General features: G+C 43.4%; 1 protein-coding gene across 4 annotated transcripts; it reads left to right on the top strand.

Annotated features, from left to right (window-relative positions):
• The first annotated feature begins 62 nt into the window (after positions 1-62).
• Positions 63-25,543, top strand: LOC109639598 (protein tweety homolog 3-like). Of its 4 annotated transcripts, XM_020103154.2 has the most exons (15): positions 63-602; positions 1,790-1,983; positions 9,847-10,043; positions 14,317-14,428; positions 14,548-14,768; positions 15,088-15,183; positions 15,338-15,410; positions 15,547-15,622; positions 16,497-16,552; positions 16,676-16,768; positions 16,950-17,042; positions 17,138-17,274; positions 19,348-19,521; positions 20,959-21,034; positions 22,676-23,353. In XM_020103154.2, exons 2-15 carry the CDS (start codon positions 1,858-1,860, stop codon positions 22,808-22,810), a joined length of 1,665 nt encoding a protein of 554 aa, XP_019958713.1. In that variant the 5' UTR covers positions 63-602; positions 1,790-1,857; the 3' UTR covers positions 22,811-23,353. The 4 variants fall into 4 exon arrangements, with proteins under 4 accessions (XP_019958713.1, XP_069386005.1, XP_069386003.1 ...); XM_069529902.1 differs by lacking the exon at positions 20,959-21,034 and having other exon boundaries at positions 461-602; positions 22,676-22,830; XM_069529904.1 differs by lacking the exons at positions 19,348-19,521; positions 20,959-21,034 and having other exon boundaries at positions 88-602; positions 22,676-25,543.
• The last annotated feature ends 1,049 nt before the right edge of the window (positions 25,544-26,592 follow it).

The following is a 26,592-nucleotide window of genomic DNA, read 5'->3' as shown; positions in this document are numbered from 1 at the left end:
GCGTCCTTTACGCGTTTGGTCTCTCTCTCTCCCTCTCTCTGTCTCCCTCCCTCTCGCTCTCTCTCTCTCTCACACACACACACACACACACACACAGATCTGCAGCAGAGCCTCGTCCTCGGGGCTTTTTAAACCGTGTTTCTCTTCACGCTCCAACAACAACAACATCCTCCAACCGAAGCACCGCAGCTCTGCACGCGTCGAACCGACGATCACCGCGGGAACAACGAGCACAACATCCCGCCACAGAGACAGACAACGACGAGGAGGGTTTTCAACGTGTTTAAAAGAGAGAGAGAGAGAGAGAGAGAGAGAGGGAGTCCAGATAGAAGCTGCGGGTCAATAACCCTTCACCCCCCCGGAGCGGTGCTGCTGCCGGGAGAAGCCACGGTGACGGTGCCCCGGGTGAGATGAGAGCGGAGCGGGAGTGTGACCGTCATTCCGTCGTGGCCGCGGCGGACTCGGGGCTTGCAGCGAACTCGGCGCGGCCGCGTTGATGCAGCATCTGCGGGGTTCAAATCCGCCACCGCTCGGATCTGGGAGGACAAAAGGTGAAACCGGGGCCCGGACCGAGGAACGAAACCAGCGTCTGCGACCGCCAGGTAGGGTCCGTGACGTGTCTGTTGTTGTCCGTGTCCCGTGTCCTGCACGGACACGGAGCTCCGTCCCGTTGCCCTGGCGACTCGGTGAGACTGCGGCACTTCTAGCGGACAAAGCGGGACGAAGCTACGGCTAACTCCGGGTTTAAGCTAACTCTCATTTTGACTCGATGTACGAGGCGCAGCGGGTGAGCCACGCGAGGACTCGACCTGCGCGCGTCGCTGCAGTAAATTCACGTTAACACACGACAACAGCGGCGACGTGTCTGCTTTTAAAAAATATCCGCCATTTAACCAACCCGCATCGCGTCCATCTCCCCCAGCCCGTGTCTCTCTTTTTTGCAGCATGGGCGTTTTGTCACTGGGTGAATCGAGGTAGCTGCTGTCAGCCATGATATCATCATGTCATAAATCATGTACAGTACGTGTCCACATACCGTGACCTCCATTGACTGTGTGTGCAAAGACCCCAGAGGTTTGATTCTCGTCTTTTAATAAACAGCTTCTGTTTTATTTCATTTAAAGGTCTCAGGAAGATCAAGAGGGGGAGGGGGGGGGTATGACACTCACATGCAGCCCCACAATGAAAATACATGCACATTACATGCAACAACCCACAATGCACCAGGGGATGTGATAATAATAATAATCACATTCACTTGAATTTATCATTAAAAAACCCTGCAGATTGAAAATGATTTCAGAAGCATCTGAAATGATGTAATTTGTCATATTGCAGTGTTATAGCCCCTTTAAACACACACACACACACACACACACACACAGGTATGATAGGTAAGGACTTGCACACATCGGAGAAGGGATGCCCTCGTGTCGCTGCACGCCTAAAATAAAATCGTCATTTAAAATTTACAGGACAGAAGATATTTATAAAACAGTAACATTTAATAACTAATGAAGAGAGGGGTGAGCAATGTTTTTGGTTTTTCATGCTTCGTCCATCCCTGTCAGAGACTAATCACTCGTGATAATGATTATTGTTGTTGTCGTGGATGGAAGCAGGGTTTGAGGTTTTGGTGATAAACATTGTGTGTGGCTGCAGTAGCTTCATCCTGCTGAACGTGTTCAGTAAAACAGACGTTTGTCATCTCTGCCGCAGTCGTGCGAATCGCTCATGAAGTGATTTCCTTGCCCTGTTGACTCACAATGTCTGTGAATCTCTTTTACAGTGGCTGCGTGAGGAATCGGGTAATAGAGTGAAGTGACAACCTGCAGGTAGCTGCGTGACTGCGTCAGGATGGCGGCCGTAGTGAACTACTCTCCACCGTGGTGGGTGAATCTGCTTCACCGGTTGCCTCATTTCAACATCGAATTCCAGATGGTGAGCAGTGACTTCAGGCCCGAGGACTCTGAGTATCAAAAGGTAAGAGGTGTACAGGGGGGGCGTGATAATTACCTTCATCATCCCCTTCATCGTGTAGCATCACTTAATCATCCAGCCTCCTGCCTCTTACCCACACGGTAAATTCACAGCAGAGGGGCCAAGGGTGGCTGAGGCTGTCGACTGAGGCTGAGAGTTGTGGGATCCCTCCCTGCATCGATCAATGATGTGTGTGTGTGTGTCTGTGAGTGTGAGAGAGAAACAGAGACAAAGCAGGAGAAATGTCCTTGGTTGAGCCACTGACCCTCTACCTGCTCCATCATTGATATTTATCGATTAGCCAGGTGATTCCCAATCTGAGGAACAGGACTGTTAGTAGCTGCAATGTTTATCTCAGAGGTTTGATATCAAGATAGTCAAAGAAAGGACAGGAAAGTTCCTCTCCACATAATAAGGCTTACTTACTGTTTCTCAAATCTTTACTTTTTCAATTTTAAATCTTTACATCTTGTCACACTTGGGTGAAAAACCTGTAGCTCAAGAAATATGCAAGCTGTGATCAGCCAACAATTCTGATGATTGCCCACTGAGATAATCTATAAATATGTATAACATTGTCCAGTTCCCGTTTCTTACTCGGGAACATTTTCTGATTTAATATTACTGTTAATGGAAAATCTATAGAAAATCTACTGCTGTTTGGGGAAATCATGTAACCTGAGGACATCATCTTGGGCTTTGGACACTTTTTTTTTAAACATTTTATTGGATAGGCAATTATTTTACTTAACTGAAAAATAATCGGAAAGGAAAAACAATCATTGGCAGAAGCTAAAAAGCATAACACTAATTTCTAGTTTCTCTCTTTGATAAAACACTGTCTGAGTCGGCAGCGCTGCCTTCGAGAGCAGCTCCATCCTGGGGGGGCTTTGGCCCAGTTTTTGCTGCATTTCATTTGAATCCTCAAACAAGGTGACTTCCAGGTCTCTGCAGCAGAAAACATACAGTCTCGGCAGCCAGTGTAAAGCCGAGGCACATTGTTTAGGGTTGCACATTTCATGCGCCGCAGACAACCCACAGTGTAGTTTGCTGACATGTATGGGGGGGGTATAGAGGGAAGGGCGTGCAAGTTCAAGAGCTGAGCGTGGGAAGGCACCCACAGCCATGGACAAGGAAGGGAGATGAGAAGTGGAGAGAGGGAGTGAGACAGGGAGAGAAGAGGAGGAGGAGGAGTGACAAAGATAAAAAGAGGCTGATTGGAGGCGAGAGGAGAGAGAAAAGGCTCGATGAGCCACGGGAGGTGCTTCTAAATTGCCAAATAACCACTTCCTGCAGGCTATTCAATGTTTAACTAAGGGTCTTTGTGAGTGTGTGTGTGTGTGTTTGTGTGTGAGTGTGTGACCACTGGAATTTTAAGGACCCCCTTTTTAGACTAATTACATCCTGGCATATTTTAGCAGACGGAGCTGTTTCTATGTCACTGATCATTCTGCACTGTGATTATATGTTGGTTTGCTTGTTATTCATATGTACTGTGTGTATGCATTTGCCATATGTATACACTGTGTCCCACACTGTATCTTCTTTTTCTGTGTCAGTGCGTATTTAGCACTTAGTGTCGTACGTCGAGGTGAGGTCACAGATCTCCCTTAGGGGCTCTGTGTGTGTGAGTGAGTGAATATAGGGCTTCTATTCAGGGTGAAATCATTAATTCTGGCTAGACGGGGGGAGGGAGAGGTAGAGGGTGAGAAGAAGAAGAAGAAGAAGACGAAGAAGAAGGAGGTTGAATTGAGTTAGCTGGGGGAGGGAGGGAGGGAGTGAGAGGGGAGGGAAGGGGGAAAGAGTGGGAAGGGGAGGGCTGTAGTCTGTTGTGAAAGAAAGCTCTCTTTCTTTCTTTCACTCTTTCACTGAAGCCCGTCTTTAGATTGGCTCAGTATATCTGTCTCAGAGGCTTTTATGCATCCACTCATCCAGCTGAGAAACACACACACACACACACACACACACACACACACACACACACACACACACACACACACACACACACACACACACAAACACACACACAAACAAGGTCCCTCACAGTGTCCTTCAGTGTGCCGAGTCCGTCACCATGCTCCAACATTAACACACACACACACACACGCACACACACACACACACACACACACACACACACACACACACACACTCACACAATAGAGAGAGATTCTTCTGTGTGTCTAGTGGTTTGCTTTCTGATGTGATTTGGCTCAGGTTCATTTGTATTCAGCTCCGAAGCTGCTCAAAACTTTCTTCTCACACAAGCTGCTCACAGACCCGCCAGGACCAGGACATTTTCCTGAAATTATCCGGAGGGGCTGTATGCGAGATTGCAAATGTCTGCGTCTGTTGCTCTGGATATTTTATAGATCTTTTCCTGCCAGCCCCCTTCTAAAACGTCTGAGTGAGTCCATGTGAGAACACAGCAGGGAAATGAAAACACACACCGTAGACACACACTGATGAAGATGTCAACTTGGAAAGATGACGAGATTCGAGAGCCCTTGTCAATAACGGCCTGAGCTGGTGTTCATGTGCTGTGTTAACAGAAACGTGATTTCCACAGCAGAATTTAAACGTTATATATTTACCCAGGCTCCACCCCTCGCCTGAATGTTCCAGATAATCTCCTGCTGTGTTCTTCCTATGCGAAAAACAAACTCTGGAAAATGTCCACAACCAATTTGCAGAACATTGTCAAGAGTTCGCGTCTGTAAACAGCTACAATTAAATTTGCATTTTACTTTTCGCCACTGCTGTTTCTCATTTGTGGAGAAGCTGTGTCTGCAATTAACAACCAAATACTCCCTGTTTACACCGGCACACCCATTCCCATTGTACCTGAGGGGTCACGTGATATGCATTTTAAGGCGTGTTAGTATGCATGGGGATTAAAGCTGATGCAAAACTAAAACCATTCTTGTGGACAGAGATCACTTAGGTTTTAAAACACTGTTTTTCAAATTAAATTAAAGGATGTAGACTCACTCACTCACTCACTCACTCACTCACTCACTGTTCCTACAGTGGAGCAGTTGGTCTCTGATGACTTTATTGGGGATGCTGCTGACTCTGTGGCTTTTCCCAAGAAAACGGTTTTATTTCTTCTTTGCCTGAAGAGCTGAAATAGGAGCTCATATCCTGAGGTTCCGTGAAGCATTGAAATAGCATGTGTGCCGATCTGTGTGTGAGTGCGTTCATCTGTTTGTATTATAGTAGAATCGCAGAGTCAGCTACCACAGTTAAACAGCTGCAGAACATTACAGAGGAATCATGTGACCTGTAATAACACACACACACACACATAGTCCCAGCTGTGGAAAGTAAGTAAGTATAATTGGTATTTTTTTGAATAGTGAACTTCATTTTGCACAGTGGAAGATATTGTCTCATCGCATATTGAAAAAGATCAGTGAGACTCAATGACAAACAGATTCAAGTGCCACTCAAATCCCTTTTTTATGGTTAAATTCTAAAAAGCATACCATCAGGTCCGTGTCTGAACACAGATTTTTCTGTCTGTGTTTTGGCTGCACTCTGGTTGCACCGCTGGTACAGGTGAGGTGAATATAAGCAGAATGAACTCGGGGTCAGTCAGCGCCTCTGGAGGGATGTTGAGAGGCCAAACTACAGTGTAACACACAGTGCAAGGACAACTCAGTGAAGTGGAAGTGATTGATCCTGTCAGCTCAGTCATACACACACGGCCACAGGCGTGCACGTACACACACTAATACGGACAAATGGAAAGTAGATCACTGTGCCTGGGTGTTTAATGTTTAGCCCCTCCTCCAGCCTGCAAGCTGATCTCTAGTAGCCAAAATGTGTGCGCGCGCAACACACACACACACACACAGACTTACATCTAAGTACACACACACACACACACACACACAGCCAAGCTCACCGTGCTTATTAGTAGCTAATTGATCCACACTTAATCTGCTCTGATGGTTGGTCGGCCTGACAGTTAATCTCGCGGCCGTCGTCAGGGTCACAGCAGTGGTTTTAACACTGTAGGGGATCTAAGGGTGGAACATGAGCAGCGCAGCCCCCTGTGTTTGGCCCCATTTCAGTCTCCAACACATGCTGAAACAAAATGATCTTCACCACTGTATTCAGAGGATACTGAGTCATATATTTTCATTGTAGCTCCGTGCCCCTCACTCAGACAAACTGTATTTACCAGCACTTACATACCAAAGTAATAAGCCGTCACTTTAGACCCTTAAGTTTTATTTTTTAAACTTTGAATGAATTTCACAAAAATGTAAAGAATAAGAATTTCTCAAGGCTTAAATTCTCTTTTTTATTTCATTCATGATAAGTGGCCAGAGGATATGTCGAGTATATTGTTGTTGTATAATGTAAATATTTTACATTTAATTTTCAATCACAATACAATCATGGGATGAAAAGTTGTAGGAACAATGAATTCTTATTATTTTCATTGTATTACATTTTTTTTTACAAATAGTTCGTTAGCTGTCTCACACCAGTTGTCCCGTTATGCAGCTAGCAGTGAGTGACCTTGGCTGTGATTGGCTGGATGGCCTTTCAGTCAATCGAACTCTTTTCTTTTTAATCAATGACTTCTTCATTAAAATGTTCTGCTTTTCACTGCTTTCCTTTTGATTTATATGATTCCAAACTTAGTACTTCTTGGTTTAGGACTAGAAATCAGATAAGGAAAAAACAAGCAATTTGAAGGCGTCACCTTGGGATTTTTGACATTTTGTTAAACCAAACAATAATAGAAAAAAGGTTTTTGATTAGTTGATTAAAACATTTTCAAATAACAATTATTTTCATAGTTGCTGATTATTATCTTTTCCATAAAATGTTTGAAAATATCTGATCTTAATATGTCCCTAGGTTACGTATTCAGATTGCTTATTTTTGTCAAGTGAATTTCACAAAAAGAAATGAGCGAATCCACACATGTGAGTGGCTTAATCAGTTATCAAATAATTGCCAATTTATGTTTTGGTGATTGATTATTTTATCAGCTCTATAGTAAAAAACACCACACTTTGTTTTACTCCTCTACTTCCTCTGTATCTCACTATCTGTGTGATCCCATTGTCATTCTTGTTGCGTGCTTTTCATTATATCCTGTCGCATGAGCTTTTCATTCTCATTCCCCAAAGCCTAATGCATTTTGTGCTATGTGGTCTGAAGTCACGAGAGATCAAACAATGCATTAGAGGAGCAGAGTGCAACGCAACCTTAGCATAACGCCCCTGTCACTAGCTAAGCTTTATAGATAATAATAGAGGAGGATAATACCAGAGAGGAGGAATCTACAGGGCTTATCTCCCCCTCCTCTGTCATCACGATCCTCTCCTCCCATCCTCTACTCCTCCGCTCCTCTTCTTTAACCTGTCGGAGAAAAAGCAGTCAGGGAAAAAGCAATCAAGTGATTTCCTCTGGCTCAGCCCGAGCTTACCAACTGCTCTCCCACAAGAAAGTAATCATGTGTAAATAACAGAATCACAGACTTGACACATACATTCACAGAATTACTGACAAATCTTAAGCTGTAGTGGTGCAGGGCCATAATTAAGTTTGTAGTAATCAAACTAACATTGTATTTATTTCGAGTGGAATATAATGCTATAATAAGAATTCATATCTCTCGGCTGTAGACTCGTAGAAACCTTGCTAGATATAGTATTGATGGTTTTAATGTGGTCTGAGGCTTGTGGTTCTTCTCAACTGTCAGATGTCATATTACACCACTGCAGTTTACTCCTGTATTGTATCATGTCTGCCGTAGTGGTCTAGTTTACTAACCCACTGGATTTACTGGATTGGATGAAGCCCTCCAGCTTTGATACGTTAGCCTTCGCTGGCCTGGTTATACATGTGACACACTTAATGCTGACCTTATTAGGTGGCATTGTTACCTCTGCCATGCAGATTATGTTTTCACCCGGCTCTGTTGTCTTATCAGCAGGAGTGCGCAAAAAAAAGCACTGAACCCGTTTGTATGAAAATCAGGCTTGGGCCAGGGGAAGAAACCCACAAATCTGGTTTGGATTCAGGACCAAATCGCTTTTTAATCACTTGCCTCAGCAACAACAGACATTTTCCACATGTAAAAATCATCATATTTATGGTGTTGAGATGTTTGAGTTTAGTACAGATCTACATAATAATCAAGATCTAGTGGAAGAAAAAGGTTTGACCTCGGCAGATGTATGTAAACAATCGAGCGTCTTAATGGAGATCTGAGTGTCTTTAGTGGTCACCATGGACTCAAATGTCTTTTCTGTAGATATACTTTGTACAAACATTCATGTCTATCCCATGATGAAGTGTATTAACCTGTTCCCTTAATGTTTTATCTTGCTCTATGTGAACATTTCAATCTACTCAGTATTTTGGTTTAAGACCAAACACCTGCAAAACTAGTGGCATAATCAGCACATCCACACCTGTTGTCAATTTCAAGTCTCCAATCAATCTCACTCCAATCTGCACGTCTGTGGACTGTGGGAGGAAACAGCAGTACCTGGAGAAAACCCACGCAGACACGGGGAGAACATGCAGATACACTAATATCTTTTCATGTATAATTGCATGTAGCATGACTGAAGACACTAACCTGGGGTGTCTGTAGAACTTTGCAGGTGAGGACAGGTTCAGTTCAGTTTTTATGCCTCTGTGCTGGTGACTGCCGTGACTGGAGTCATGCTTTTGGGCTGTCTGTACAAGACTCCGTCTATAGCAACAGTTAAAGCTTTGGCACACGTATTAAACATTATACGAGTATATATATACTCATACAATACATGCATATTTACAGTAGAGGTGAATAAATGGCTGTAGGGTGAAGAAATTGCTGGCTGGCAGTGAGGAAAAAATGAGGTCAGTAGAAAAGTCAGCAGTTTAGAAGTCTAGGAATCCAGGAAGTCTGTGAGGATCTTGTTGGATCTGACTCAGACCATGTTATCATCCACAGAAGACTTCCCGTGAATTACAATGTTGTTGTTTCTGAACAAGCAGAACTGCTGCAGGATTCTTTTGTCTGAAGTGTTCTAGCAGCCAGAGATTTCGTTTGAGCAGAAACATGCTCTTTGTCTCCGCATGGTCCTGCAGCAGAATAGCTTTTCCAGGCAACTCCAGAGGGGAAAGAAAAACCAACATTACAGTATGTGTGGTAAAAAAAGATCTCATCATTTCCAGGCAAATCTCTGTAACATCCCTCATCTCTGTCTTTATCCATTTCCTCCCTTTTATTGTTCAGTTCAGTCATCTTCTTTCTTTTCTGTCTCTCTAGCCTGTCTCTGTTTTTGTTCCAAATTTAAACCCCCCTCACTTCTCCATCTATCTGGTCCCAACACCCCTTCCTTCTTTTGCACTTCAAAGCCCTCAGAGGGTATGTGATCTGTGTGGTGGGTCTCTCACTCACACGGCTCCCCATCAACAACGCTTCCGCTCACTCTGTGGAGGTGTGCGCGCGTTTGATGGTATGCAAATGTGTTTTTCATGGTATCCATCAAACGCCCATTGGCGTGCCACTGTTTTTTATCCTCAAATAGCTGGAGTGAGCCGCGCAGTTTGTTTATCAGGGTGCGTCTGTCTTCACAGGAAAAACTAAATCATGTGGTGTCTGGATGTATCTGGTTTCTGCTCATATCAGCTAATTTGCTTCCTGTATCTTTAGCCCACTTCCGAAATGTCTCCCTTCCCTGTGTTACGAACAGCCATCAAACATGATACATTACTGATGTTGTGTGCTGAGTGAATCCCAAAATATTTGACAGAAAAGGTTGAGTGTAATATATTGTATTATTCTGAAATCATGAATTTCTTATGGCCACTAACTGTTCCTCTCATCCTTCCTCTTCTCTTTAGTCTGTGTTGCTGCTTGGTGCTGTGGCGTTGCTATGTTTGGGCCTGGACCTCCTCTTTCTCCTTTTCTACTCTTTCTGGCTTTGCTGCCGGAGACGCAAGAGTGATGAATCCTCACACTCCCATACGCACTCGCAGCAGCCGAGCGCCGACTGCTGCTGCACGGCCTGGTGCGTCATCATCGCCACACTTGTCTGCAGGTGAGAGGTTATTCCCACATGAACAACACCTTTACAGTTAAAATGTGTGTATATTTGAAGGCAATGCCATTTTTTCTTCAGGAAAAAGGTCATGTGATTAGAGCGTGATGATTCTGGGAAGGATCAACTTGACTGATAGGACCAGGACACCCATGTTCACTTCCTGAATGTCCTGATCTTATCAGTGCCTCTCTTTAGTCTGCATCATCATCTCCAAAAGTCGCAGCACATCCAAACACAGCCTACATCCACACTGATATGTTTTAGCTTTTATATACTTCATGTTTGCTAAGTTTATACATATTTCCACAGTACTCCAGAGTTTATGAGCCACTAAATTTGAGACTTTTGGAAAGGATGACGCAGAATCCCACAGCCACATTTTGGTGTCATCAGTCTCAACTGGACTACCAGTGGAAAATGCAAAGTATGGCACATCTTACTGTCAGTCACAGTTCCACCTCGTTGTTTTCTCCATTGCTGGTTCTTGTGAGTGGTAATTGCTGCTACTTAGCAACTAACTGCAAAAAGTCAATCTACTTCCTGTTAACGATGTGTGTGAATGTTTATGTGATATGTGCTTTGAGATGGGTCAGTATGGACAGATTACTTCTGATACAGAACTTCAACGCTCATGTAGACTAGTATTTTGTTTTAAAATGTCACTTTATGTAACCTGAGATCAGATGACAAGTGGTCACCCCAGAAGCATCCTACCGCCATGAGTGAAACGACTTAGTGCGGTCGACTTGTGATCAGATCGCACAAGACGTGTGTTAGTGCCAGGTGCTAATGCTTTGCATACCACAGCCTGTTGGTGTACAGCTATGTCACTAGAATGCACAGTACAGATGCTAAGTCTGAGTCACAGTTAACCCAGACTAGCACAATGTGCACTCCTGCTGCTGTAAAGGTCCTTGAATGAAAAGTTATGTTTCATTTCACTTGTTTTATGGACATTTTTATTCAAATGTGCACATTTAAAAAAAAAAACTGTGGAAATGCCAGAAATGCAAAATAAATGTCAGTCCTTTTTACAGTTTGGTCAGGTTGAAAGGATGTCACGTCAAAAAAGAGAAAGGCTGACGGAAGCAGCTTTGATGTCATGGTACAGTGCTTACGTCTGCTTCGTCTACAGCATATAAAGCATTAATTTCACTGTCCCATGTTTCCACTCCAACAGCAAGCCAAAGAAATTGATAATAAAACAGAGTGCACACGTAGATTCACATTTTTATTTTGCAGAAATTTAACTGTGAGAATAAAGAGAGGCAGGCTCTTCCTACAAAGTTGACATTTTGGAGATTTTTCACTGGCATGTCCAGGATGAACCCCACCTCTCGCCAAATGTCAGCTGTGATTGGTTCTGGCCCTCCCCCGCAACCCTCAGAGGATACGCGGTATAGATAATGGAAAAAAAAAAGTTTCTCACTCTCAGCAGCCATGTGTGCGTTATCGCTGTAGATTGCACCAATCACGTCCACTCAGTGTTGTTACAGCCTGAAACCCCACGTGGTGTAGCAGGGACCCAGCCAGGTGGTTAAACAGTTAGTGTTTATCGGACTCTGAGGGTTGTGTGTGTGTGCAGTTTGAGGTCTGTGACCCCCAGTGACCCAGCCGAGTGCAGTGTATTTTCACCACAGGTAGTGAGCCGTGTGGACTCTGCTCCTCTTGACTCAAAACTGCACACGCAAACAAACTAAATATTCCACTTTCATTTACTCTCATCTCTTTTTAGACTTCCTCTCTTCCTCTGTCTTTTCTCTCTCTCACATCTCCTTATATTCACCTCCGTTTTTCACCATATTATTTCTCTCTGTCTCTGGCCTTCTTCCTGGCCTAGAAAGGTTGCCATGGAGACAGAAGCAGATTTGATGTAGAGACGAGAAATGAATTATACAGTCAGGGGGGGCTGTGTCTGCTGGTGTGTGTGTGTGTGTGTGTGTGTTCGCTCGCGTGACTCAGTGCCAAAGAGCGTTTTTTGTAGGTTTTAATATTTCATGATTAGCTATAACACTTCTTTTTGAATATTTGATATGGATCTGAGAACGCAGGCACATATTTCTGTGTGTGCCTGCGTGCATGTTCTTTGTCCACAATTTAATATGACATCATATTTTATTTTTGGCACAGCACCAGCTACATGTGGACTTCCTCCATTTGTGTGCAGGTGCAGTGTGTCTGGATAGAAACTGCCTCTTGTATCAGGTTGTTTACTGCTGTATTATATTGTGCTGAAAGGATTCGTCGAGCATCAGATTGATAATCAGTTGATTGTTTAAGTTATTTCTTCAGCAAACATTTGTTAAATCCAGCTACTCAGTCATTTGGGGGTTTATATTTGAAATTTGCTTAGCAGAAGAAAATTACACCAATACATCAACCAGATACTGACTTGGACACCTTTGTTACCTCCGTCAAGGAGGTTAAGTTTTTATTGTCTTTTGTTCGTTTGTCAGTCAGCAGAACTGATTTCCATGAAATCTTTGGGATGGTGGGGGCATGACGTGAGGCAGACAACATTAAAGTTTGGAGTGCATCTAGATTAATGTGCCAGGAAATGTTTCACTTAAACATGGTGAGATAGGGAGGTTTGCACTCTGAGGACCCTCATGGTTCCGATAAGAATTCCTCCCTGTAGATAACAGTGTCTGTATGCTGCCTCATGTTTACATGGAGGCTGCACTATTGGTATTGCATAAGCCATTTCAGTTGGCTGCACCTCTGCCAAGGAGGTTATGTTTTCACTGTTGATTGTCTTTCTTAAACAGTAAGAAAGGGTGTTTGCCTTGGTGAAGGTACATGTTGCGCTCTCCTAGCCCCTCTTATACGAGTGAATCAGTTGGACTTGAACTCATCATGAACCCAATTTTGACTGAATACAACATTTTACCATTCCATCGATCGAGCTCCGGCTGAGTGCGTTTTAGTTTGACCATTACGGTTCAACAAAGACTTATGTTGTTTGTCCATTTCAGTTGAAAATGGGCCGAAGCAGACACCGAAGCTCTGTGCTGTCTATCAGAGTTAACATCCATCAGAAAAGGTCACTGTCTCTTAAAAGCAAAATAATGTCAGACTATTGTTTGTGTGTGGATTTTGCTTCTCAGTCTCAAGATGACCATTATGAAATATTTGACTTGTGAACCTTTGCCTTGCTGCAGTCCTTGCTGCAGGATAGAGAGAAAAGGAGGTGACAGTAGTGGAAGAGAGGAGAGAAGAAGATGATGAATAAACAGGAGTGGAAGGAGATGATTTACTGTTAAAACTGAGATGATGGGGAGGATGGAAAATGGTGGGAGGCAGGGATGGTAGATATTTACCTCCATGTACAAAGCTACACTATTCATTTTTATTCTCTTTCTCTTGTCAAGCCTGTTTCTCTCTTTATGTTGTCTTATGTAAGAAGTACACATAAAGTAAAATTCATCATAAAGCACTCAAACACACCAAACAATGTATGTTTACACACACACTCACACACAGGCTATTGTGTGTAACATGGGATCTACTCAAAGCGGGGCTACTCAAGACCTAATGGGCTAGAATGAATTGCTTTAACAATGGCCATAAATGTCCCACTACACTTCTGTCTGGACATCATAAATGCAAAGTGTACACACACACACACACACACACACACACACACACACACACACACACACACACACACATACAGTAGAGAGGGAAGGGAGGGGGCTACTAGAGCTTTACAGGGTGAGAGAGAAGATAAAAGCACAGTGGGGAGGGGTACGCAGGGAAATAAAGGGCGAGATGAGACAAAAGCGAGTGTAAAAAAAAAACAGATTTCTGCAGTGGTGGAGTCAGGTCGACGAGGGGTAACATGCAGGAAGGAGTACAAGGAAGAAAGGAAATTGGGGCCACCTAACTAAAATATTGTAGCATGTGTCATGTGCATGTCGGGGCAGAGCTACAGAAGGACCATATTATGTTCGGTCTGGTGACCCAATTATTGTGTTGTCTCTGCGTGTGTGTGTGTGTGTTGGGGGGGGGCATTGGAGAGAGAGAGAAAACAAATCATTCCTGGGAGTCCCATGCCTTGAATGGCCTGAGGCCCAATGGTGACACCAAATCAACACACCAAGAGCTCAGTGCTGCCTGTTGCTGGTTAACACAGGGACTGCACTCAATAACTGACTTTGCTGCAGTTCATTGTGTGTCTAAGACATTATTCTCCCATATTGGTGAAGTTTAGGCCATCTGATGCCTGAATTAGTCATTGCGATAACACTCCCTGTTTTCTGCCTCCCAGCGCTGGCATTGCTGTAGGCTTCTACGGAAATGGAGAGTCGAGCGATGGAGCCAATCGTTTGGCGTACTCCCTCCGTCATGCCAACCGCACTGTATCTGGGGTAGAGAAACTGGTGAGTTATCCTCTGTGTTGTTTCAGTTCAAGAAATCCTCAAAATTGCCTTAAAAACCAATCAAATGATCGTAAAAATATGACTGATGGCGGCTTCTTTTGGTTTGTATCTGAATCCAGGTGTCTGACAGCGCCCTAGCCTTAAACCAGACCGTGGAGGAGAACCTGGTCCAGTTAGAGACGGCCTTCCAGGAGCAGACAGACTACGTGTCCATCGTCCAGAAGCTGCAGGGCCAGCTGGATGAGCTGGTTAAGCTGATGGTGGACGTTCCCTTCTGGTCCAATACCGATATTTCACTGGAGGATTTTGCCCGGAAGACTGAGGCTTTTGACTTTTACAGGTTAGTACTTATAAGTAATACTACATGTTTTATGCTTGTCAGCAGCGTTGAAGTATTATTTCAGCTTGGCTTAAGAATGCATGTTTAAACCATTAAAAACAACCACACTACTTTTAAGTTGTCAGCCGACCCTGGTTTTAAAGCTGAAACAGTATAAATCCCAGGGAATTAACTAATGGAAAACTTTTGCTTTATAATCTTGTGATTCTGAGTCCAAACCATTTAGCAGCCATTAAGCAGTGATCTGACTGTGACCCTGGAAGATGAGATGTCCTTGAGGCCGATGTGTTGACACTGTGGTATATGTGTTTATTTACAGGTGGTTGGGATACCTGGGCCTGCTGCTGTTTGACGTACTCATTTGTCTTCTGGTGCTCTTCGGCTTGATTCGTAACTCCAGAGGCACTCTCATTGGGTATGTTTACTTCACATCATACCTCAAACGTTGCTCCTATCGGAGGTGAATCCTGTTGTAGACTCTGAATCTGTGTCTTTCAGAGCTGCGTGACGATGACACATTGTTAAGCCAAATCTTGACTTTAAAAATCTGTATTTGTTTGGTCCTTCAGAGTGTGTCTGCTGGGGGTTCTGACTCTGATCATCAGCTGGGGGTCTCTCGGCCTGGAACTGGCTGTCGCTGCTGTAAGTGTAACCATGGCAACATCGCAGAGCTCTCTGCCTCTGCAATGATGTAATCTCTACCCACGGCTCGAGTGAGTGTGTTCGAGGAGGATGCTACTGTAGCTTGATGTGTCATGTGTGCTTACCCTCTTAACAGTCAGCCAGCGACTTCTGCGCTTCCCCGGATACCTACATCACCAGAGTAACCAAGGAAAACGCTGTCATTAACCAAGGTACGCAGGAACAAAATACTACAAAACAAAAAAATGAACAATAAAACCTGCATTAATGTGTATTTGTTGTGAGCAGAAGCCAAATTTTAATCTTCCCCCCTTCAATTTTTTATTCGAATTGTCTGAAGAAATAAAACAATCATTATTTCATGTGAAAATTATTGTGTGTTTATTTACTTTTTATCCTGAACCCTATAAGCGACGAATGGTATTTTAAATTCAAGTGAAGTAGGGAGGAACGGGAGGAGACTGGTCAATGGACTGCTCAGATACAGTCTCGGACAAATAAGCAGATATATACAGAATAGACTCCACAGCTTCCACACTGACAGTCGAATCTCACCCTGACATGTTGCTTCTATTTTAAGAATCAAGTGTGTGTGTTTGTGTGACTGAGTGTATGAGTGTATCCAAGGGGATTGTGTTTGATTGACACTAGAATCTAAAAGCTCTCTCTCGCTCTCTCTCTCGCTCTCTCTCTCTCTCTCTGCTGACTGCAGTGCATCTGCAGCCCTGCACACTCCCCACTCGCTCCTGCTCGTCCCTAATGTAAAAAGAAAGAAAGGAAGAATCAGAACACATTATTGCTTCTTCAGTTTAGCTCATTATCTGATTTGTCCTCCATCTTCATCCTTTTATATCCATCTTTACTTCTCAATTGCTCCCTTTCTTCCTCTCCTTCCCTCAATTCCCTCTCTGCACTCACCTAATGAGTTCTATTGTCTGTCAGTTGTTTCCGCTCTATCTGCCCGCTGTACAGCACAGATGTTGCCTCTGTAACGCACATAAACACACACACAAATTATGCCTGAGCGGTACTGTTATAAAAATGTTTTATTTTTCAGTTGATATGTATTTATTGGTGTATTCCCAGATATCCTGCAGTATTACCTGAGGTGCAGTCCTGGCCAAATTAATCCCTTCCAGCAGGTAACTGTTGTTTGAAGAATACAGAATGTATTTCTATTGGTTTCATAGTTATTTTATAATGAGCGAAAAGTAAATTTCTTTGTGTTTTTGTTTGTGTGTCGTGTTACTCTGTATGTTTTGTAGAGGCTGTCAGGGAGTCACAAAGCATTGGTGGAGATGCAGGATGATGTGGCAGAGCTACTGAGATCAGCAACACGTGATTATGCCAACACTAAGGTGCGTGTGCTCGTGTGTGCAATGATCTGTGGGTCTTTATTTTCCCGCATGAGTGGCTTCGCATTAGTGGGAGCGTGATGAAAGTGGCATTTACAAAAGTGCCAACACATGCGTGTTTATCTGACGTGTTGTGATAAACACGAAGGCATCATGTGTAATTTTTGCTTTTGTATGTGTGCAGGGGAGTCTCGAGCAAATCCAGTCTGTGCTGAATTCCACGGAGGTTGGTCTTCACCAGCTGACGGCTCTGGTCGACTGTCGCAGCCTACACATGGTGAGTCACTTTGTTTGTTGTGTTACTAAAAGAGATAACTCCTCAACTCTCAGATCCTTGATACCAACTGACTTCTCTCCTCTCCGCTCCTCTAGGACTATGTTCAAGCATTAACAGGCCTGTGTTATGACGGAGTCGAGGGTCTCATCTACCTGGTTCTCTTCTCCTTTGTCACTGCTCTGATGTTCTCCTCCATCGTGTGCAGTGTGCCACATACCTGGCCTGGCAAGAGGTAACACACACACATTGTCTCCCTCTTATGCACACATTTACATCCCTAAATTAGCCTGTCTAGATAACCTGTGCATTAACAACTAACATGTTACTCGTTCTAATTGTCTCACTGAATTCAATTGATGGCCCACAAAGAATCTACTTGGTGTCCATGCATGTATTTTAAGTGTGTTTGCCTCCTGAGCTAGTGTATCCTTCTGTACGTCTTCCTGCCTGTCTTTGCATCCATCCACTCTTCTCTGCAAGTTTTGTTTATTTCATTGTTTGCCATTAGCGCCGCCAGTCTGGCTCATCATTTGTTTCTATGTTTGTTTCTCTCGTTTTCTTTTCCCCGCCTCGAACTTGGAGCGCCACTGTTTTGTTAGATTGTGTATCACTACCTTTTCTTTTTTTTTTTTTCGATGCCCCCACCTCCTCCTTCTGTTCCTTCCCTTCCTCCTCTCTCCCTGTCCTGATTTGGAAATGTTTTGGGCTTCAGCGAATGATGGTGGATATTGAGGAAATCGATTGACCCAACAGTTCAATAAATGGACCTTTCAAACAGCCAAATAACAACCAAACACCTCTGTGGTTAAAAACAGCGCAAAGAGCTGTAGATGGTACATCACGCTGTACGTGACGGTTGAATTATGAAACACAGCTGTGCCATAATGGTGCTGTTTTGTTGCTTGTTGGTGGGTGTGAGTTACCAGCAATGCTGTCGTATGGCAGGTATCAAACAGTAATCCATAACATCTCTGAATTAAGAAATATTTCAGCTGACTGAGTGTGCTGCAGCTGCTGAGTCTTTGTGATGGGCTGCACAGTGTAACTCCATTTTGGTTGAAAGAGTGAAACACCCCCCATCTGGTGGCCAATCAGGGTAGTAACACCTCTACCTTTGTGTCTCTGTTAACACAGGGGGGCCCTGCTAAAATATTATTCATAGAGCTTTCTCTCTCATTACTTCTTTGAATCATTTCCATCCTACTTTGTTATAACGTGAACAGTTGGCATAAACTGCCACAAAAAATTATAGTCCAAACTGAAATGTCACGCAGTAGAGCACATACCTCCGCCAAGGCCAAGCAGCCCCCTCAGGAAACCACATTTAAATTCACTACAGGTTTTTATTTGATTCATGAAATAACAGTGTTTAAGACAGTGAGACAATACCTGGATCTGCATTCAACTTAATTGGTTCTTACTTAGCTCCACCCCTCTACAAACATTCATGAAACTTGTTTGGTAGTTTTTTCAGAATCCTCCAACAAACAAACGAAAACCGACAAGAATATAAACAATCCCTGGCGGAGGTAACAACAGGGTCCACATATGCTCATGAGTTTTGTGATTGGTCATACATTGTCGAAGCCAGTGCATTTCTGTAGCCAGAGATCAAACTTCCAAATCAGCACATATCTTATTTGATGCCTCACTCTGTTACATTGCTGGCCGTTTTTACATTTTTGACCATTTTATGTCTGAAAATGGTTTTTCCCAAACCAGCCGCATTATCTCCTTTTTCCTGGCGTTTCTTTTTTTTTTTCTTTTTGCTTTGATTTCCATGGAACACTCAGAGATGCATGAGTTATAGAATAAAAAAAATGGATTCTTGAAATTTGACTCTGTTTGGAATGGACAGTAAATACCAGGATGGTTATCGATGAGTGCATGAAGGAAATGACTGCATGTTCCTGAGAGAACTTTGAGAATATCGAAGAGTCCATTGTCTTCTTTTAATATTTAATATAATGTGACCAAACAAAGCAATAAAAACAGCTCTACTCTGAGCTGTGTAGTGACATTAGAGACACTGCTGTACTTGTTGTGGACCTGTTTTGTAGATGAATGCTGCCCATGTTCCTTCTCTTCTTGTTCAGTTGCTTTGGGGCTGAAGGCACGGTCTTAACCAGTCTTTTACATCAGGAGACTCCTTCATTGTACAAGAACACCTCCCCCTCTCCTAACCTCCTCTTCAACCACTTGTTTACACTCTGTTGTCTCTCTCGGATCTCCCTCCCCTCTACCTTTCCCCCCCTCCTGTTCATCGTGCCCTCTTGTGCCCTGCCCTTACCCTGACCAATTGAAGGACGGATGAGGAAGATGGAGAGGACGAGTCGGGCGCCTCACGTGGCGGCGTGCACGATAACCTGTACCGCGTTCACATGCCCAGTCTCTACAGCTGTGGCTCCAGCTACGGTAGCGAAGCTAGCCTGCCCGCTACAGCCCACACTGTCAGCAATGCCCCCGTCACTGAATACATGTGAGTTAGCACCCACCGCTAGCTAGAGGCTAGCAGGATCAATACACTGCCTGCCATAGGTAGCTGATGCTTGCCCCCTTTGACCCAGAGCAGCAGCAAATCAACGCCCACTGCCTGCGATAGGACGAGTTAGAATAGCTAGTGTCTCTGTAATGTATGGCTCGCATGTCCTTTGTCACACACTGTCAGCAATATATGTCAAGACACTCTATGAGTTACAACCCTTCACTAGATTTCCCATTTGATGCTGATAGAAAAGTAGATGCTTGCTTGATCTGCCAGCTGACCTGGTTTTAAAGAAGTCAATTCAGATTTGCACAAGTTAATCATTTCACCCTGCTTGCTACATGTTACAGTTTACCACAGGACTGCAAGTGCCTGCTCTGAATCAACATAACTACACGGAAGAGAAATAAGCATATGCATCTACAGTCTGCCACTGCTTGCTTCTGTTTTAGCTGTGTGCTAATCAAGCAGACTATGGAGTTTTGACTGACAGCTTCTGTATTCTGAAAGTCAGATCATATTTTAAGCTTTTCTTGTTACAGGCCATTTATGAATCCTGTACATTTAACTATACTGACTTTATTCTAAAGCATACAACTGAAGGGTTGTAGAGGGATCTATTCTTCCATGTAGCTGCCTCAGTAAGAGTCAGCTGTCAGTGGCTGCCAATGGTCCAGATTGATGTAATTTTAGGAAATCATATTCTATGGAAAATAGTTTAGCAATAACAAACTAGAAATGTACAGTTAATGAACCAAAAAATGCAAAAGCACTAGTTTGTCCGTAAGTACAGATGATTACTATGCAGAAACAGCTCGAACAGTAATGAATGTGTGTTGTCTTGTGTTTGTTTACATGAAGCTAGGATGGTAAGAATACCCTGATAGCTTAGAAAGAACTTAGAGAATCTTAGTTACTGTTTTCTGTATTAGAAGTTTGTATTAACAATTCAAAGCATCTACCTAAATATCTTACTTTTAACATGACAGGTGATGTGATTAGCTTTTACTTTTCTACATATAATACAAAATAATCAATCAGGGACGTGGCAGTTTTTCCGTTTTATATTAAATGTACTCATAAGGGACATGTGAAGCTTTATATATTTATATATTTGATCTATTTAATGCCTGTAGGTCCCCACAAAGTAAAAGTAGGATCTTAGTGAGCTTGTGTCCCACGAAGACTAAATGTTTTTTCTCCTGTGCATTGTTAAGAAAGAATGTGAACTATGTTGGACTGTGGCAGAGGTGTTTAACCCCTGTCTACTTAACCGCTGGCTATATGGTACCAAGCTGCAGCCTCTGACTTGTAATTATGACTGAGGCTCTTAGTCAGAGAGTCGTTATGAAGAGCAGATCATAGAACAGAAACAACTGAGCACCAGTGGCGGGGTGACCACATGCAGTAACCTCTTATTCTATAATGCAGGAGCCAGAACGCAAACTTTCAGAACCCTCGGTGTGAGAACACCCCCCTGATTGGCAGGGAGTCCCCTCCACCCTCTGTAAGTGCACACTTTCTAGAACACACTCTCCCTCCACTATCTTCCAATACCCACAGTGCTGCTGCAAACAAAAACAATCAACCCACTGAGAGGGTAATACATGATTTTATGAGGCAATGAAGGAAGCTCAGTGTGATTAAATATGTCTTATTTTTGATATGTAGTGAATGCTAGTGTGGATATTGGAAGGTAGTCCCCCCATCCCTACACCACAGCAAGTGTCCTCTGTGCTCAAACTAGAGCGGGATCATGGATCGCCGTCATGAAGGTCATTTTGGCAGCCTGGGATCACCTGGAGCTTTTAAAAAAAAAGAAGACTGTTGATAGTTGGATGTGCACTTGCATCAAAAGAGAAGCTTGACTCTTTTGATAAGTGTCATTTGTCGGGTCAATACAAAGTTGTTCTCTACTTCTGATGTACAAAGTCTGGTTGGTTTCACTGTGGCCGTCAGTGAAGTGAGAGAGGACTTGCAGATCACGAAACAACAGATTGTTTGTCGCGGTTGAGAGAACCTCAAAACACTTCTAAAACATTCAAAAGAATATTTAGTGCTGTCACGTATGAAGCGTTTTCTCCAGACTCAATCCTGCCAGGTCTGCAGGCGTCTGAACTGCACCATCTTTTAACTGTAAACACGTTGATTATTCTGGTCTTGACAAGGTGCTGCTGGGCCTGTAGCGGAAGATGTTGTGCATCAACTGAGGCTACAAATACTGTGGACCGTCTAATCACCGTAATCAACAAATCTTACCATTATTCACAACTTCTGCACAGCTTGTAGGATTTATTTCCTGCCACCTCCTCAAGATCTGCAATGAATCTGAAAATCTTATGGACAGATCAGCCCCTGAGTAAAGTCGAGCCCAAACCTCTAAAAGATCCTGCTCCTCCTCCCCCCTCTGTTCCCACACTGTGTCTATTATGTGTGCATTCTCTGGTCGAGGTGTGTGTGTCCTCTGTTTCTGTGCCCCCCCTCCTCACCCTTCACCATTGAACAGCCACAGGAGCACATGTTTCCCACCTCCACTGTCGAAAACTGTAGCAGCGGCAGCGATTCATCAGCGCTGTGTCGACTGGGCTGTCGCTCCTGCAGTGACCTGGAAACCAGAGATGTCCAGCTGTAACTAGCCAGCTGCTCACAGGAGACCACTAACTCATACCAGGCTAACCTACTACATCAGAACTAGAGCACTAACTACAACCCACTGACCAAAAATAAAGGACATCTGCTAATTTACATTAACACCATCCAAAATTAATCAGCTCTGATATGATGAATGACTGTTGTAATCAAACACCCCTGGCTGTCCAAATGACTGGTCAAAGTATTTCTGCTCTACGTGTGTGTTTACATCAAATTATCTATCTATCTATCTATCTATCTTTCTTTCTATTATTTAAAAAACATTTATTCTTCAGTGTAAATATGACTTGATTTTTCCTCCTCTTGTCTTTTTTGTCCTCTTCCCCTGACCCTCTCTTCCTCTCTCGCTTCTCATTGTTTCCTGCTCTTATCTCAATTTCTCCCTCTGGTTGTGTCCCTCTCCAACACGTTTGTCTCTCTTTCCTCTTTCTGTCACCACCTCTCTCCACGCTTTCCCGACACCTCCTTTCTTCTCACCATCTTCCAATCTCTTCAGTACACCTCCAGTATGAGAGCGAAGTACCTGGCCACCAACCGACCAGACCAGAACCGACGCTCCGTTCCCAACGACCAACTGGACCCGGCTAGCCGGCCTCACCCCACCGCACGACCACAGTCGTCAGTCCACTAGATACCAGAGCTGCATCAGTCCACATCAGTACTGCCTGAATCCAGTTCTCACCGCCAACAAGACCCAACGCTGCAGCGCTCAACCAGAGCCGAGTGCTTCAAGCACCAACAGGACCCCAGTTCGTCAAAGTCCACTGAATCTCACTTCATCACCGGTTCACCAGAAACAACACAGCAAGTCGGAACTCACCAACACCTCACCTCAGTTACCGACTGCACAAGGTCAACATCACCTCCTCACACACAAGTACCGGTCAACAGTCTTCTTCATCCTACAAGATCGTCATCTCTGCTACTCTTGTTCTTCGTGAACACACTCCTCATGCTGCTCAGTCCACCATTGCTGGCCAAACCGCAATACCCACAATCCACTGCAACTAAAGCTCTGGCTCCTTCTCTTTTCTCTCTGTTTCTTTTTCTGCTCTTCAAATCTCTCCTCCTCCACTAGGATCTGTACACTGCCCTCTAGTGGAAAAAGCTACAGCACTCTCTTTAACACACACACACACACACACACACACACACACATACACTCACACACACACACACACACACACACACACACACACACACACACACACACACACACACACACACACTGTACAGAGTTGTAAATAGTAGACATGTGCTTTATCCTGATTCATGAAACGTAGACTGATGAATCATTACTGGTAACGTGGCGTGCTGTGTGTTTATCATGGAAAAGTTTCGCTCTATTTCTCATACACACACACACGCACACACACACACACACACACACACACACACTGTGTGAAAAGAATATCCAGTGAATCAGAAAGCCATGTTAGACAGAAACTCGCACCACATCCACATTCTCTCTTTAACTTATCATTGGTGTCTAATAACGAAGACTTGAATCGTGAGCTCCTGAAGTGTGTCCACGCCTCTCTCCTCGCGTGTTTACGTGCACGTCAGTTAATGCATTTTTTGAATACGAGCCAGGAATCCTGTCGAGGAATAACCGCTTTGAAGCTTTTGGGAAATGGAGGGGGAGACAAATTGGACATGAGCGAGGCTCGACCTGTGCCAAAAACTATAGAATAAATATGAGGGATGCCTGATTCTGTCCTCTTCTCCTGCTGCCTCCAGATGAAATAACTCTGGAATGTTTTCTCTGTGACTGTAAATAAAAGGGAAGAGGAGAGACACTTGAAAAGGGAAGCGATGGACAGATGATTGTGACCACACGTTTGCCAGGTGCTAAATAAGCCAGAGGACGATCAGCACTGAGAAGGGATGGAAACGCTTTTCTTACTCCAGTGTGTTTTTTTTTTTCATTCAGGGATGTGATCAGGAATACACAACAGAGATTTAAAAAAAAAACCCAACAACTTCCCATCATCACTGACAGGAAGTTGTGCTCTGAAACCTGATAAAACACGTCCCTGGTTAATAACGTTACCTAAGTGTTTCAGAATTAAAGACGGTGGGTGTTTTTTTAATGTTTATTCAAAATCTGACATTCGGGTTGTAATACTGTGACCAACTGAAGTATTCTGTTTTTCTTCTATACAGTTGTTTCTTTATTCCTGTGCTTTTATTTTGTTAAGCGGTGACTTGTGATATTCAGCCACCAGAAGCAAGATTTTATTTTATTTTATTTTTTATTTTTTACCCACAAGCACAAATTCTCTTCGAGGTAACTCTGTGAGATGGAGAAGTAAAACACTGCCTGGAACTCTGCCGGTGGTTTTTCCTCTGGCTCTAAAACTCTGTGTACAAAAACAAAAGTGTAGTCGTGAACCCGTGCGTGTGACATCACTGCAGCGTGATTGGCTGTTGCTCTATCTCAGTGTTACCTTGTGTAAATACAGTGATCAGTGTGTGTGACTGGCCACAAGCGAGGGTCAGCTTATCTTAGCCTGAGTCATTTCTATAGACGCTGCACATGCCCCCCCGCACACACGCGCTAATACACACACACACACACACACATATACATATATACATGCCATGCAGACACACACACACACACACAAAACACTGCAGTATCGTATAAAGACCCATCTTTCCTTGCTTTCGTCCCGTTTACATTCACATCTAGAGCCGTAGTAACCGCACACCCTCCCACAGCTGTGACATCACACCAATGACCACTTGCATTATGGGTGATGGTAGTAGGTAGTAGGTGCATTTCAGAGAAACCCCATAGTTAGCCGAGCGAGCAGAGCCCCAACACCTTTCAGCCACCATTCCTGTACAGCATTTTAATATTTTATTATTAATCAATGACCACTTCTCGTATTAGCGAGACAATCTTACAAGTGTGATTTTACTAGAAAGAAAATGTCCATGTTATGGTAACAATGCTACCTATGGTCTAGTATTTTACAGTGTGTTTTCTTTTTCTTTTTTTTGCACCATTGATGCAAACAACGATAAGATCTGTGGGACTAGTCACTGATTAATGGCCTTTCATAATGTTTTTAAACTCTTACAGCACTTCATATCACAACATGTTTTTTTTATTTCTCTGTCTTGTAAAAAAAAAAAATCCAAGTTTAAAGATAAAACAATAGCTAGCTGTTTTGTAGGAGAATAAAGGCAAGAGCAGCGTTTTTCCTCTCTTATTAATGGTGAATGACTCTGTCTTGCGATGTTTTAATAAAACTATTCCAGTGTTCTCTGCATACCTGGATCACAGTTGTGTTTGAATTCCTGTGCAATGATTTCTGGGATCAACCTGGTGCAGTGTGAATCGATGGGGGGGGGGGGGGGAACAAAAAAACGTGCGTATGTGTGGAATTGACAGGACTTCAAACACACCTCTGTCCAGATGTGACGGACAATGTTTTCTATGGCTGTTTTTATTTTCTGATGGTTTAACTAAGATATTAATGATGTACATGTCAAAACTGTGGTAATGATATTCAGCCTGGAATAAATGTTTGAAAAAATGAAATTAAAGCAAATTTAACGTATTGATTGAGACTGTGGATTATTTGTTGGGAACACAGAACTGGTCGGTTGACGGATGATAAATTGTGTCTTTACTCAGAAACTGTTCATTTAAGTGGAATTTCTTCTGAAACGTTTGCGGAGGGAAGCTTTCACAGCCGCTTTATTTTCCGGCCTCGTCATCACCCAGTTTCCTCGTAGACTCAGCTTCCATTGTTTTATTAATGTGATCGTCACTCAGTCGTCTCTTCTCAATGCCAATCGATAACTGCATTCAATTATAACAAGAGAAGAGTAAAGGGAACTGATGATTGATAGTGATGAAGTAGATAAATGCATCAGTCTATCGTGACTCCTGATGATGTGACATTTTAACCTCGTTACAGTCCATTTGTTTTACGTATGTATTTTATATTAAGACAAACAACTTCAGTTTTTGTTTTGTCCTTCTAATCCTGGTGTGTCATTTTATAAAAACAAGAGTAGAATGGGAATTCCTGATATGGCAGTTTGTGTAGTTCCTTTCTTTGAATTGAAGCATGAGTTAATCTGTGACACACACACACACACACATTCAGAGAGCAGCTCAATTTAACACATCTTTGATTATAGCTTTCACTTGTTGCATTAACACATGCAGCCAGCAGGTGTCACTGTCCACTGAGCAGCAGCTGGTATGCAGGCGCGCACACACACACACACACACACACACACACACACACACACACACACACACAGCAGCATGCGGTCTGCTAATCTTTTGGTTGTGCCTTTATCTCTGCAGGGCCCTGTGTATGGCTGCATCAGATAAGAGGGCTGCTGTTGTTTCTCGTGGGTGTGATTGTTGGTGGAATTTTATGGGGT

The sequence above is a fragment of the Paralichthys olivaceus genome, chromosome 8, assembly GCF_024713975.1.
Source record: "Paralichthys olivaceus isolate ysfri-2021 chromosome 8, ASM2471397v2, whole genome shotgun sequence".
Taxonomy (NCBI): Eukaryota; Metazoa; Chordata; class Actinopteri; order Pleuronectiformes; family Paralichthyidae; genus Paralichthys; species Paralichthys olivaceus.
This window is presented reverse-complemented; position numbering and strand designations above follow the sequence as displayed.